The 15364-nt window shown below is 45.6% G+C and overlaps 1 protein-coding gene across 1 annotated transcript in view; it reads left to right on the top strand.

The window, feature by feature from the left end:
* The window catches only part of MAP6D1 (MAP6 domain containing 1), a 43722-nt gene that overhangs the window by 21602 nt on the left and 6756 nt on the right, over nt 1–15364 (top strand). Inside the window, exon 2 of the mRNA XM_050964174.1 lies at nt 14487–14604. Within this exon, the coding sequence (XP_050820131.1) occupies nt 14487–14604 (118 nt within the window). The remainder of the gene's footprint in view (nt 1–14486; nt 14605–15364) is intronic.

Below are 15364 nucleotides of genomic sequence, written 5' to 3'. Positions count from 1 at the left end.
CCCCGGGGTACCGTCATTGAGGAGGCTGAGTTTGCTGCGGCTGCTGCTGTTTCCCGTAGTTGATCCAGGCCTGGGGAATGGGCTGAGCTGGTGGTGCACCTGTAAAGGCATCTCTCTAACTATACTTTTATTACTCGCAAGAGATTTGACGGGGACATCCTCTGGGCTATCCTCGGGGGGGGGGGGCATGCACCCTGCTGTATCTGTTTGGACATTAGCCTAGTAACTACTCCTCCCGAGGTTTGCCCCTCCATTTCCTCCTCATCCTTCTGCAGAAATTCCAATCTGGGATTCTGCAGATTCCCCTCTGCTACATGGAGAGAGTCCCCCTGCGGAGGAATAGGGGCAGGTGCAGAGGGGACCAGCTGACGAGTCAAAACACGCCGTGGTCTACACCCTTCATCGAAATAACCTGGAGGGGGTTCACTCTCGGGAGAGTACCTGACTGCCATAATTTTTAAAGATTTCCACAGCTCTGCTGCTGTGTCCCAACAAAACCAGTAACAACTGTCCCGGATGGTCTTTTTCGATCTGGCTCTTTACTCCTCTTAAGGCAGCCTGTTCGAAAGAGCCATACGAAGGCCACCTCATCTCCGGGTTGGCCAATACCGCGGTATACCCAGTCCAATTCCTTACACATAGTGTGTACAACTTCTTCCTAGACATTCCTGTCTGTACTGGGAGTTTCCCTTCGTTCCATAACTTATTTACAATCCCCAACGGACTCTCAAGAGGCACGCTAGTCCCTTGACCCATGGTGTCTGACAGGAGCCCTCCAACTGGCGTTTACCCTGCTGTCCAATACACGACCCTTCAATATTGAATTGGCTGGGAGAAATCTCCTGTGGCGCCTTGCCAATTCATATATGAGTGGTCTGACCACTGGACAGAGGTACCGCACCAGAAGGAATCCCGGACGAGCCCCCAAATTGTTAGGTAATAAAGCAAGTCCTCACTCACCTCTCCAGCACCCGAGTTCGTGCGGAGTTGGTATGGGGCACACAATTCTGTCAGAGACCAGACACCAATGCGTTGATCAACGGGCTCACACTATCCTTAGCTCTAAAAAGCTTTAGATTAAGTGTGGCCCCTTTATTAGGGGTGAGCATCAATATTTATACACAGAAGTAAACAAAGTGATTAACAAAAGATAATGGTCATGCATAATTAATCAAGATTTTACAGGAAAAGCAAGTTAACAAGTAAATGCATAGAGATAAAGGCTAATGGCTACTAGGGAAAGGGGGTGTCATGAGTAGTTTGCAGGTCAGTGCTTTGTTCAAAAGGGTTCAGGAAGGATTATGCAGAGACAGTCAGTCTGGGTGTGTTTTGGCTCCCCAAAGTTCACCAAAAGTTTAGACCCAACACCCATTTGTCATAAACAGATAGCTAAGGGTTAATGTCTCTTTCACCTAAAGCACCTGACCAGAGGACCAATCAGGAAACCAGATTTTTTCAACTTTGGGTGGAGGGAATTGTGTGTCTGGGGTCTTTGTTGTCTGGCTGCTTTCTCTGAGCTTTGGAGAAGTAGTTCTGTTTTCTAATCTTCTGTTTCTAAGTGTAAGGACCAAGAGATCAGATAGTAAGTTATATGGTTTCTTTTCTTTGGTATTTGCATGAATATAAGTGCTGGAGTGCTTTGATTTGTATTCTTTTTGAATAAGGCTGTTTATTCAATATTCTTTTAAGAAATTGCCCTGTATTGTGTCATCTTAATACAGAGAGACCATTTGTATTTTTTCTTTCTTTTTTATATAAAGCTTTCTTTTAAGACCTGTTGGAGTTTTTCTTTACTTCAGGAAAATTGAGTCTGTACTCACCAGGGAATTGGTGGGAGGAAGAAATCAGGGGAGATCGGTGTGTGTTGAATTGGCTAGCCTGATTTTGCATTCCCTCTGGGGGAATAGGAAAGTCCTTTTTGTTCCAGGACCGGGAACGGAAAGGGGGAGTCACTCTGTTTGGATTCACAGAGCTTGTGTCTGTGTATCTCTCCAGGAGCACCTGGAGGGGGGAAGGGAAAAAGGATTATTTCCCTTTGTTGTGAGACTCAAGGGATTTGGGTCTTGGGGTCCCCAGGGAAGGTTTTTTCAGTGGGACCAGAGTGCCCCAAAACACTCTAAATTTTTGGGTGGTGGCAGCAAGTACCAGGTCCAAGCTGGTAACTAAGCTTGGAGGTTTTCATGCTAACCCCCATATTTTGGACGCTAAGGTCCAAATCTGGGAATAAGGTTATGATATGGTGTAGCAGCGGTTGGGAATAGACAGAATCCAGAAGCCAGTAGGAATATTATATTTTTCTCTTCTCTGCTAAGGGCTTTTTAGCAGAGAGGAACAGTTTGGTTTTAAAAGGGAACCAGAGAGAATTTTTTTTTTTTCTGCTCTCTCTGGCAGTTTGTGGCTTGCATGGTAAGCAAGAAGCCATTACCAGACTATTAACAGTCTTTTGTCACACAATAGCACTCCCATTGAGAGTCATACCAGCACTATATGAATGCAAATAAAGTGGTTTTTCAGGTTTACTTAACATTGAAGATTAGCTAAAGGCACTGTTGCTAGGCAGACTTCAGGAGGCAACAGAGAGCCTGCAGTTCAGAAGAGAAACACCGGAGGGCACCCCAACACAAGAAAACAGGAACCATGTCTACCAAGACAAAAATGGAGGCCGAAGACCAATTCAAAGAAGCTGAACACAGGCGACAACTGAAAATAAAACAAAAAGAAATGGAAATGAAAGAAAGAGAAAAACAAATCAAACAGGCAGCACACAAAAGAAAACTAGAAGAAGAAGAGGTGGCCTACCGAAGGAAACAAGCAGAAGATGAGTTGGCCCACAGAAGGAAGCAAGAAGAAGAAGAGGCGGCCCACCGCCGAGACATGGAAAAACACCAAAAAGAAATGGAAAAACAACAAAAAGAAAATGAAGAGAAGGAAAAACAGAGAAAACATGAACTGGACTTGGCAAAAGCTGGGCTGCATGTGCCAGCCAACCCTAACAACCCGGCGCCAACTATTGCTCCACAGCACAGAAAATTTCCCACCTACAAGGCAGGTGATGACACCGAGGCCTTCTTGAAAAATTTTAAAAGAGCCTGTCTTGGGTACAGCATCCCCGAAGACCAGTACATGGTAGAATTAAGGCCACAACTCAGTGGACCTTTAGCAGAGGTGGCAGCTAAAATCCCTAAGCAGCAAATGAATGACTATAAACTTTTTCAAACCAAGGCCAGATACAGGATGGGGATAACCCCAGATCATGCCCGTCGGCGCTTCAGAACCCAAAAGTGAAAACCAGAGGTGTCATTTCCCAAACACGCCTACTACATTGCAAAAAACTATGAGGCCTGGATAACAGGAAACAACATTCAAACCTTGGAAGAACTGAACCTCCTCATACAAATGGAGCAGTTCTTGGATGGTGTTCCTGAAGACATCACACGGTACATACAAGATGGAAATCCCAAAGATATCGCTGAGGCGGGGGAGATTGGAGCCAAATGGATGGAACTGGCAAAAAGCAAAAAAGCTACTGTCAAGGGGAACGATTACCCCAGGGGGCACACAGACCATAAACCCTACAACCGAGGACAGCCAAAGACCCCACATACCACCCAAGTAAAGCCACAGATACCCTACCCTTCAACCTCACCAGTCTCCAGTAACTCACCTCGGCCCAGTGACCCATCAGATGGAAGATGCTTTAAGTGTAATGAACTGGGACATATCAAGGCCAAGTGTCCCAAGAACACCATGCGAGTGCAATTCATTACACCACCATCACACCAAAGATCCCCAGGCCCGGATGCCTCTCAAATACCCTTGAAGCGAAGGGAAAATTTGAGAGTGGGCGGAAAGAAGGTTACTGCGTGGAGAGACACGGGGGCACAAGTGTCAGCTATCCACCAATCCTTCGTCGACCCCAAATTCATCAACCCAAAGGCCAAAGTTACAATTTACCCCTTCATGTCACAAGCTGTAGACTTGCCTACAGCTCAACTGCCTGTCCAGTACAAAGGCTGGTCAGGAATGTGGACTTTTGCAGTCTATGACAATTATCCTATCCCCATGCTACTGGGGGAAGACTTGGCCAACCAGGTGAGGCGGGCCAAGAGAGTGGGAATGGTTACACGTAGCCAAACCAGGCAAGCTTCCAGACCCATTCCTGTTCCTGAACCGTCCACAGAGGCCCCGTCTGTGTTACCAGAGACCCAGACAGAGGTAGTGGACCCGGATTCCATGCCTACCACTGAAACAGCCACAGCATCTCCAGTCCCAGGCCCGGAACTGGAACAGCAACCAGCACCAGCAAGTGCAACCACATCTTCAACCTCAACGCCAGAGGGCGCCAGCAAGCCAGAACTGGCAGAAGCAAAAGACAGCCATACCCAAAAGGCTCAGCCAGAGCCTGAAATACCCTCAGGTGCACCAGCGGAGAGCGGTTCACCAGCAACGGAAGCAACCCCATCACCTACATCGCTTCCAGAGGGACCAAGCCCAAGTCCACAGTCTGAGGAAGAACTGGTGACCCCAGCCTCAAGGGAACAGTTCCAGGCTGAGCAGGAAGCGGATGACAGCCTTCAAAAAGCTTGGGCGGCGGCACGGAGCACCCCACCGCCTCTCAGCTCTTCTAATCGATCCCGGTTTGTTATAGACCAAGGACTTTTATACAAGGAAATTCTTTCTGGTGGACACCGGGAAGAATGGCAGCCGCAAAAACAGTTGGTGGTTCCAACTAAGTACCGAGGGAAGCTCTTAAGCTTAGCCCATGATCATCCCAGTGGCCATGCTGGGGTGAACAGAACCAAGGACCGGTTGGGGAAGTCCTTCCACTGGGAGGGGATGGGCAAGGATGTTGCCAAGTATGTCCGGTCTTGTGAGGTATGCCAAAGAGTGGGAAAGCCTCAAGACCAGGTCAAGGCCCCTCTCCAGCCACTCCCCATAATTGAGGTCCCATTTCAGCGAGTAGCTGTGGATATTCTGGGCCCTTTCCCAAAAAAGACGACCAGAGGAAAGCAGTACGTACTGACTTTAGTGGACTTTGCTACCCGATGGCCGGAAGCAGTAGCTCTAGGCAACACCAGGGCTAACACTGTGTGCCTGGCCCTAACAGACATCTTTGCCAGGGTAGGTTGGCCCTCTGACATCCTTACAGATTCAGGGTCTAATTTCCTGGCAGGGACCATGGAAAAACTGTGGGAAACTCATGGGGTGAATCACTTGGTTGCCACCCCGTACCACCATCAAACCAATGGCCTGGTTGAAAGGTTCAATGGAACTTTGGGGGCCATGATACGAAAATTCATCAACGAATTCTCCAATAATTGGGACCTAGTGTTGCAGCAGTTGCTGTTTGCCTACAGGGCTGTACCACATCCCAGTTTAGGGTTTTCACCATTTGAACTTGTGTATGGTCACGAGGTTAAGGGGCCATTACAGTTGGTGAAGCAGCAATGGGAGGGGTTTACGCCTTCTCCAGGAACTAACATTCTGGACTTTGTAAGCAACCTACAAAGCACCCTCCGACACTCTTTAGCCCTTGCTAGAGAGAACCTAAAGGATGCTCAAGAAGAGCAAAAGGCCTGGTATGACAGACATGCCAGAGATCGGTCCTTCAAGGTAGGAGACCAGGTTATGGTCTTGAAGGCGCAACAGGCCCATAAGATGGAAGCATCATGGGAAGGGCCATTCACGGTCCAAGAGCGCCTGGGAGCTGTAAACTACCTCATAGCATTTCCCAATTCCCCACTAAAGCCTAAAGTGTACCATGTTAATTCTCTCAAGCCTTTCTATTCCAGAGACTTACAGGTTTGTCAGTTTACAGTCCAGGGAGATGATGCTGAGTGGCCTGACGGTGTCTACTACGACGGGAAAAAAGACGGTGGCGTGGAAGAGGTGAACCTCTCAACCACCCTGGAACGTCTGCAGCGGCAACAAATCAAGGAGCTGTGCACTAGCTTCGCCCCATTGTTCTCAGCCACCCCAGGACGGACTGAACGGGCATACCACTCCATTGATACAGGTAATGCTCACCCAATCAGAACCCCACCCTACCGGGTGTCTCCTCATGCCCAAGCTGCTATAGAACGGGAGATCCAGAACATGCTACAGATGGGTATAATCCGCTCATCTACCAGTGCATGGGCATCTCCAGTGGTTCTGGTACCCAAACCAGATGGGGAAATACGCTTTTGCGTGGACTACCGTAAGCTAAATGCGGTAACTCGTCCGGACAACTATCCAATGCCACGCACCGATGAGCTATTGGAAAAGTTGGGACGTGCCCAGTTCATCTCTACAATAGACTTAACCAAGGGGTACTGGCAAGTACCGCTAGATGAACCTGCCAAGGAGAGGTCAGCATTCGTCACCCATGCGGGGGTGTATGAATTCAATGTCCTTCCTTTCGGCCTTCGAAATGCACCCGCCACCTTCCAGAGGCTGGTAGATGGTCTACTAGCTGGACTGGGAGAATTTGCAGTTGCCTACCTCGATGATGTGGCCATTTTTTCAGACTCCTGGCCCGAACACCTACTACACCTGGAAAAGGTCTTTAAGCGCATCAGGCAGGCAGGACTAACTGTTAAGGCCAAAAAGTGTCAAATAGGCCAAAACAGAGTGACTTACCTGGGGCACCAGGTGGGTCGAGGAACCATAAACCCCCTACAGGCCAAAGTGGATGCTATCCAAAAGTGGCCTGTCCCAAGGTCAAAAAAACAGGTCCAATCCTTCTTAGGCTTGGCCGGATACTACAGGCGATTTGTACCACACTACAGCCAAATCGCTGCCCCATTGACCGACCTGACCAAAAAGACCCAGCCAAATGCCGTTAAGTGGACTGATGAGTGTCAAAAGGCCTTTACCCAGCTTAAGGCGATGCTCATGTCTGACCCTGTGCTCAGGGCCCCGGACTTTGACAAGCCATTCCTAGTAACCACAGATGCATCTGAGCGTGGTATAGGAGCAGTGCTCATGCAGGAAGCAACAGATCACAACTTCCATCCTGTCGTGTTTCTCAGCAAGAAACTGTCTGAGAGGGAAAGTCACTGGTCAGTCAGTGAAAAGGAATGCTATGCCATTGTGTACGCCCTGGAAAAGCTACGCCCATATGTTTGGGGACGGCGGTTCAAACTACAAACTGACCATGCTGCACTAAAGTGGCTTCATACTGCCAAGGGGAACAACAAGAAACTTCTTCGTTGGAGTTTAGCTCTCCAAGATTTTGATTTTGAAATTCAACACATCACAGGAGCTTCTCACAAAGTTGCTGATGCACTCTCCCGTGAGAGTTTCCCAGAATCCAGTAGTTAAAAAGTGTTCTTAAAATGTAGAAGTCTGTTAGTTATATACTTAGGGGTATATGTAACGGTGCATGTGTTGTATTAATCTGTTTATTTTCAAGTTCTAGAAGGAAATCGCCGCCAGTGAGCTTCCCCACTGTCTGCAATTTGGGGGGCGTGTCATAAACAGATAGCTAAGGGTTAATGTCTCTTTCACCTAAAGCACCTGACCAGAGGACCAATCAGGAAACCAGATTTTTTCAACTTTGGGTGGAGGGAATTGTGTGTCTGGGGTCTTTGTTGTCTGGCTGCTTTCTCTGAGCTTTGGAGAAGTAGTTCTGTTTTCTAATCTTCTGTTTCTAAGTGTAAGGACCAAGAGATCAGATAGTAAGTTATATGGTTTCTTTTCTTTGGTATTTGCATGAATATAAGTGCTGGAGTGCTTTGATTTGTATTCTTTTTGAATAAGGCTGTTTATTCAATATTCTTTTAAGAAATTGCCCTGTATTGTGTCATCTTAATACAGAGAGACCATTTGTATTTTTTCTTTCTTTTTTATATAAAGCTTTCTTTTAAGACCTGTTGGAGTTTTTCTTTACTTCAGGAAAATTGAGTCTGTACTCACCAGGGAATTGGTGGGAGGAAGAAATCAGGGGAGATCGGTGTGTGTTGAATTGGCTAGCCTGATTTTGCATTCCCTCTGGGGGAATAGGAAAGTCCTTTTTGTTCCAGGACCGGGAACGGAAAGGGGGAGTCACTCTGTTTGGATTCACAGAGCTTGTGTCTGTGTATCTCTCCAGGAGCACCTGGAGGGGGGAAGGGAAAAAGGATTATTTCCCTTTGTTGTGAGACTCAAGGGATTTGGGTCTTGGAGTCCCCAGGGAAGGTTTTTTCAGTGGGACCAGAGTGCCCCAAAACACTCTAAATTTTTGGGTGGTGGCAGCAAGTACCAGGTCCAAGCTGGTAACTAAGCTTGGAGGTTTTCATGCTAACCCCCATATTTTGGACGCTAAGGTCCAAATCTGGGAATAAGGTTATGATACCATTCCCCTACCCTTTGTGTGGTGTGTCTATTTCAATTATAAACTCTTGGGGCAGGAACCATCTACTAGTCTGTGATCGTGCAGTGCCTAGCACAATAGGGCCTGGATCTGAGTTGGGTCCCAGGCACTACATGACTATTAATAATATCCCTACGGATCACAGGAGATCACCTATCAGGATGTCAGTGTTTTCAGTTTAACTTAGAAAAAAAACCTAACAGACTAGAGGCTGCAGAGAGTGTATGTCAACTGTTACATTGCAGTGGCTTAGCCAGTTGGTTTCTGCTCTCTTGAGTGTGTCAATTGAACTTTGCTTGAGGAAATCCTGGTCTGGCTTTGCAATCATTCATGCTAGATCAGGTAGTTCTACCGCGTGAGAGCTCAGATAATTAGATGTACCAATGAGACGAGAATAGGCTTGGCAGAATTTGATTTTTATTTTTTATAGTTTTGATGGATAATATCCATGGGGAGGGTTAAGCATTTTTTATTTTTAATGATTTAACAATTTTGTGATATTATGGGTTTTAAGAATTTTTTTCTGAGTTTTATCTGATTTAAATGTTCACAGTTGTGGCAAATTATGTGGGTGTCAGACAAATATTTAATAAGAGTAGATGTTGAGTCTAAAAGTTAAAGCTTTATAACCATTAAAATATAAATTGTCAACATCACATATCAAAATAGACAAAGTAAATACCCTCAAATGAAATGCTAATATTTTCTCAAGCAGCATTTTTTCACTTCGCTATTCTGTAAATTTTTATCATCAGATATGGAAATATTTTTTCATTGGTTTCTGTGTGTACAGTGAAATCTACATTTAATGACATTTTTACCAATAAAATTTAATCTTTCCAAGCCTAGACATGAGCTACTTTTTTTGCGGTACAGTGAAACCATTTATTTTGCAGTACAGAGGAACCAGTTTATCATTGTCACTAGACAAGCTTCTACTTTCTGTTTAGCTGGCTGGTATAACAGGTGGCTGCATAGTGGAGAGACATGGATGAGGAAGGACAGACAGGCAAGCAGTGTGAATTAACTTTTATTTTCTTAGCATTGAAGTGAAAGATTCAGATTTAAAGAGCAGGAGTAAATAAACTCCTCAGCAATTCTCCTGCTATTTGTTCCACAATCATCATCAGGCCAGGGCCGGCTCCAGCTTTTTTGCCGCTCCAAGTGGCAAAAAAAAAAAAGAAGAAAAAGCTGATTGAGCTGCCGCCGAAAGCATAGCGATTGACCTGCTGCCAAAATGCAGCCGAGGACTAGAAGTGGAGCAATTGAGTTGCCGCCGAAGTGCTGCCAAAGAAGACGAGAGGGACTAAAGGACCTCCCACTGAATTGCTGCCACAGACTGGGGCTACGTCTAGACTACCCGCCGTATCGGCGGGTTAAAATCAATTGCTCGGGGATCGATATATCGCGTCTCATCTATCTCATCGATATATTGATATCTCATCGATATATCGCGTCTCATCGATGTCCGCGGCTCCCACTATCGATTCTGCAACTCCGTTGGGGTCGGTGGAGTTCCGCAATCGATATAAGCGTGCTCAGAGATCGATATATCGCGTCTAGACGGAGTTGCAGAATCGACAGGGGGAACCGCGGACATCGAGCCCGCGTGGTGAGGACGGGTGAGTAATCTGATCTTAGATATTCGACTTCAGCTACGTTATTCACGTAGCTGAAGTTGCGTATCTAAGATCGATTTCCCCCCGTAGTGTAGACCAGCCCTGGGATGTGCCGCCCCAGTAATGTACGGAGTGCCGTCCCTTTCTATTGGCCACCTCAGGCACCTGCTTCCTTCGCTGGTGCCTGGAGCCAGCCCTGCATCAGGCAAAAGTATTATTTTATTTTCTAGACATGGTGCTTTCCTAGCATTTGCCTTGTTCTTTTATATACTGCAGTGGAACATTTCCAGTCACTGGAACAGACTGATCACATGCGTTTCATGCAGCTGGGCCTGTCAGTAGGTGGGCTGTTAAAGCATTGCACTCAGCTTGATTTCAAACAGGACACTGACATCTTGAAATCTAACCTAATGCAAAAAATAAATTACAAAGGTACAACCCCTGCTCACCCAAAGCACCCTGCTAATTGGTGTCTTTTTACATCCATATTTGCCTGTTTTTAAAACTGTATTTCTTTTTCCTGTTCCTCTGGGGAAAACCCATAAGTACAACTACAGGAAAAACAACCCCACACATAGCTTTATCAATTGCACAAAGTACATAAACTGAGAAAAGATAGAAACAATATTTGTACTTAGTCTCTCAGTTCTTCTAATCAGAGTGAATGTTTAGTTGTGTTTTAACCTGCATTGACTGACAGGACAGTGATTGCTAACACACAAACATTTGTTTCTCATCATGTTTACCGCTAGGCTGCACAACTAGTAACAAATGTGTGTCCTAGAAGCTGAAAGTCAGACAGAATTTACTTTAAAAGGCAGCCAGGGAGGGAAGGAGGAAGGGAATTTTTGTATCAACCACTGTTTGGGACTGGGCCATCTTAAAGCCAGTGGGACCTGTACAAGAGATTCACCCAGCTCTCATGAAGACCTTTCCCATCAATGTGAGCAAAGGAAAAATCTGAAAATCCTGGTTCTAAATTACAGAGGAAAACCCCTCTGGAGTCTGTTAAGTGTCTGAGCAATAGAAAAGCACCAGACATAGGATAGTTATTCTATTTTTGCTCACCTTTCTGATTTGATGGATGAAAACAGAATGTTGTCCAGACACCATCACATTTTTTGCTCCTCGGACATTGGCCCAGGTATACAGACTGAGCAGCAAGCTATTTGGTTTCCAGCCAAACTGAGGATACCATGATGCAAAGCCATACTTCTTCAGAGATGCCAAATCAGCAGATGATTTATTATAAAGTAATGAAACAAACTCAATCCTGGAAAGAGGAGTCTCAGATACTTATTCAAAGCTAGGAATACCCTGAGCCCCTTTTCACTTCTATGGTGTAATGGCATAGGGCCATCATTAGGATAGATAGGTTAGCAATCAATTGCAATCTGTATCCTTAAGGCAAGTCAGCCTTATGTGAGACAACAGGTTCAAGTACTTGGAAACTATTGTGACATAATTAATGGTTAAGTAAGAGTCCGTTGGTACTTTGCCCAGTATGTCCTATGTTCTCCCCTCTGGCTGCAAAGCTGTACAGAGCTTGAATTCAGCTAGCCTTTCACAACTGTTTGAGATTCCCTAGGGAAAATTCTGTTTTGTTTTGGCTGTCCTTGGCTAATAGCTTTTGTTTACAATACATATTTAAGCCTTCTATAAGGGACCTCTCCAGAGGTAACAAAGCACCAAATACAGACCAGCAACTGTCTAAGGCCTGGTCTACACTGGGGGGGCGGAAAGAGGGGAAATCGATCTAAGTTATGCAACTTCAGCTATGTGAATAATGTAGCTGAAGTTGAAGTACTTAGATCGACTTATCGTGGTGTCTTCAACTGCTGCCGCTCCCCCATCGACTCTACCTGTGCCTCTCGCAGTGGTGGAGTACAGGAGTTGATGGGAGAGCACTCGGGAATCAATTTATCGCGTCTAGACTAGACACGATAAATTGACCCCCGCTGGATCGATCTCTGCCCGCCGATCCAGCAGGTAGTGTAGACATACCCTAACAGGAGAACAGGCCAGCCCAAACACGCAGCCCGGTATCATCGAAATATCTGCCACCAGGGCAGTTCTGTTAGGTGACTGGTGCTAGGGCTATGGAAAAGGGGTGGAGTGGGTAATAGGTGCTAAAACAAGGCAAAAGCCCAAAATCCAGTCATCAAGACCAGACCAGTTAAAATAGCTGACATATGCAGTGCACACTGAACTCAGGCTCTGACTCAAGTTTGACCCCAAGAGCCAGTTCCATCCACACACAAATCAGTGTGACTCAGGTCAGTATGCACTCAGGACCCTAGTCCTAGGACCTTACTGGGGGGCTTGGTCAGAGCTTGAGTCTGTACGCAGCTCAAGCCTGACCCCAGTCAGCAGGTCTGTGTATTGCAGCATGGATGCATTAGCATGGCTGTGAGACACGGTTCCAGCAATTGGAAGCCTAAGTTTACAAGACGGTGTGGACGCTCAAGCACAAGCTTGGAAACAGAGATTCCACAGACTTAGGTATCCCTTCCCTGGGAGGGAGTTGTGTGCCTCAGGATCCTTTATCGAACGAGACCCACCGCTGGTCCTGAACAGACTTAAGAACTCATTGCAGAGTTACCTCATCTGAATAACCACCAGGCAATGAAATGTAAGCTAGTAAAGCACTGAAGTACCTTGGTCCCTAGGACTTTATAGCATGCTGAGACTAGGAAAACATGCAGTGTTTTAAGGCTGTGTCTAGATTTAAAAGTATAGTGTAGACTAGGCAGTGTATATTTTAATCACATGCTTAGCTGAGCAAGATAGATCTACACATTCTAAAAACACACCTTTAAATCCTAACCTAGACAGAGCTTTAGAAACACATTTTAACTATCAGTATTTTAAACAGCACTTCCCAACTAATATCTAAAGGGCAGTCATGTTGAAAAAAAGAGTTGGTTGGTTGTGATCAAACCTAGGCTCCCTGCTAAAACACAATCTATTCTCCAAGCCTTTGCCGCAGTAGCAGTTAGCGTAGTTTTTGCTTATGACTGTTGTATTGATTTTGATAGAATAAATGGGCCCAGGGAGTCCATGACCATGTCATTGTACAACTTTAAATAGTTCAGCAAGGCTCAGGGTTTTGAGTTCAGACATCTTGGCCTGCTTAATATCATGGCAAAAACCACTAGAAAATCCATGCCAACTTTGGCAATGTATTGATGAGGATACGCAGGACACACAAGGCAAGGGGTGAGGAGCAGAATAGTCCATCCTCACATTATTTTATTCACCAGTCAGGCTTAATTTATGACCCACCAATTTTTGGTCCTCTGATTTCCAGTTTCCCACTCCTTTGTTTGCTGAGGCTCTACAGTCCATGAGTTATATCAGTGGCCCTTTTTGTTTGGGCTAATTCAGTCTGTGTCCATGTTCGTACCTTTTCCCATCACTGTTCATTGTTGTGTAGTGTTCCAATCACCTATAAGCCTTTAGCTGCTTTTCCACAGTTAGACGCACAATTGGGACAGGCCAGTGATCTCCCATTATTACAGCAGGGGGCACACAACAGACTCCCTTAATCCTATCCCCAACAAGCAGACACATTTGGCTACTTCTGCAGCCTCCAGAATGGCCTAACTGAGAGCACTAGTTAACCCTGTGACAAAGGTGCAGAGGACCACAATGGAGGGCCAAGTTACTGGATAAGCCAGACACTGATAGCCACTTTTGAATACAGTTGATCGCTGCAAGCAAGGTAGGGAAGCCTCTGCACCCATCTTACCAAACACAGCCGTACTCCAGGCTCACACAATCTCTTCCTTCCTCTCCTTCTGTCTTAAGGAGACGAGTTTTCCAACCTCTCAGCCACATGAAAATATCAGCTGAAGCATCAGATAGTCCATAATGGGGCAAAGAGGAGGTGCAGCTCTGACACATGAATATGTAGAACACTGCACACTGGCAGATGTGACTGACGGCAGCCAAGAGGGGTAAAACCAGATAAAGAAACATTAAGAAAATCATTCACTGAAAGCAAGTGAAATGCCATGGGGCTGATATCTAGAATCAAAATGCTCAAGGCATGAAAAACAACTTTTTGTCCAGGAGGAAATCAGCAAGCAGCTCTAAAAGGGAGCATGAAAGCTCCAGCAAGTAGGTGCAGGATGAAACCAGTGCAGTCAGAGCTAGTTCATCTAGGCTGTCTATACCCTTCATTGAGCACCAGCTTTCTAAGGAATACAGCATGCAGAGCTGGTTTAAGAGTCTACTTTTATTAGGTGTTGGAGTACAAATGGACTTAGCAGATTTGGTTTGATTTAACGGTGTTGAAAATTGTAAGTAGGGTGACCAGATAGCAAGTGTGAAAAATCAGGACAGAGGGTAGTCTTATATAAGATAAAGCCCCTAATTTTGAGACATCTGATCACCCTAATTATAAGCAAGAAGTTCCCAAACTTGCCTTTTGTATTTATTTGCTCTCACACTGAGCAGAGGTGCCTGCTGTCTGTACACTGCATTAATTCTGTATTCTGGGTCCTTCTGTTTTTACCAACTCATTTCAGGCAGGAGTATCGCCCATGGACTGGAGCCAAACCGTCAAAGCCCATAAAGACAAAGCAAGGCTTCATTATTCCAGAAGATCATTTTGTGCAAGAGACTAGCTACAGGGCAGATTTTAAGGTAATTATACATTTTTTACAAACTCTGGAGGCCTTTTGAAGAGACCCCAAAGAAAATTCCATACCCCTTACATATTACCAGTGCATTGTGGTTAGAAACCAAGCCATGACTTGAGCAAATGCTCTTCCCTCATTGCACATCAGTCACCTCTACAGTGACCAGACAGCAAATGTGAAAAATCTGTGGGGGTAGTAGGAGCCTATATAAGAAAAAGACCCCAAAATCGGGACTGTCCCTATAAAATCAGGACATCTGGTCACCCTAGTCACCTCTTGTTTTCAGAGAGATCTGGCAGAGGGTATTCGTAACTTTTAATTCAATGCTAAGGACAAGATTTTAAACTACATAGGAGTAGGAAGTTCAAAATTATGGTTCCCACAGTAATCTCGACTCAAACATCTTCTTGGTCTGTTGTATTATGTTACTGTATACAATCAATTTAATACCATCTGCACTTGTGCAGTGTAGTCTCTCTGTTCAGAACTTTTCCTGAGTCTCTCCTTAAATGTGCAAGGCAAACAGCATCCCACCAACTGAGAACGGCTTACATGTGAGCAATACCCTACTCTGCAGCCTTCAGCAATGCTGCAGCAGCAAAACTGGCCACAAGCTGCACCATCGACCTTGAACAGTCGGTGGACATGGTCTAACAGGCAAGACAGCCTCAACATTGCTGCAAGGCAAACCCACTTGGTCAACTTTGCTCTCTTCCATTTGCTCTGAGGGGTATAGGAAGGTTTCCTCTGGTTTCTATGGTGCG

Source organism: Gopherus flavomarginatus, chromosome 8 (genome assembly GCF_025201925.1).
Source record: "Gopherus flavomarginatus isolate rGopFla2 chromosome 8, rGopFla2.mat.asm, whole genome shotgun sequence".
NCBI lineage: Eukaryota > Metazoa > Chordata > Testudines > Testudinidae > Gopherus > Gopherus flavomarginatus.
The sequence above is the reverse complement of the archived record's forward strand: the minus strand, read 5'-3'. Positions and strand labels throughout refer to the sequence as shown.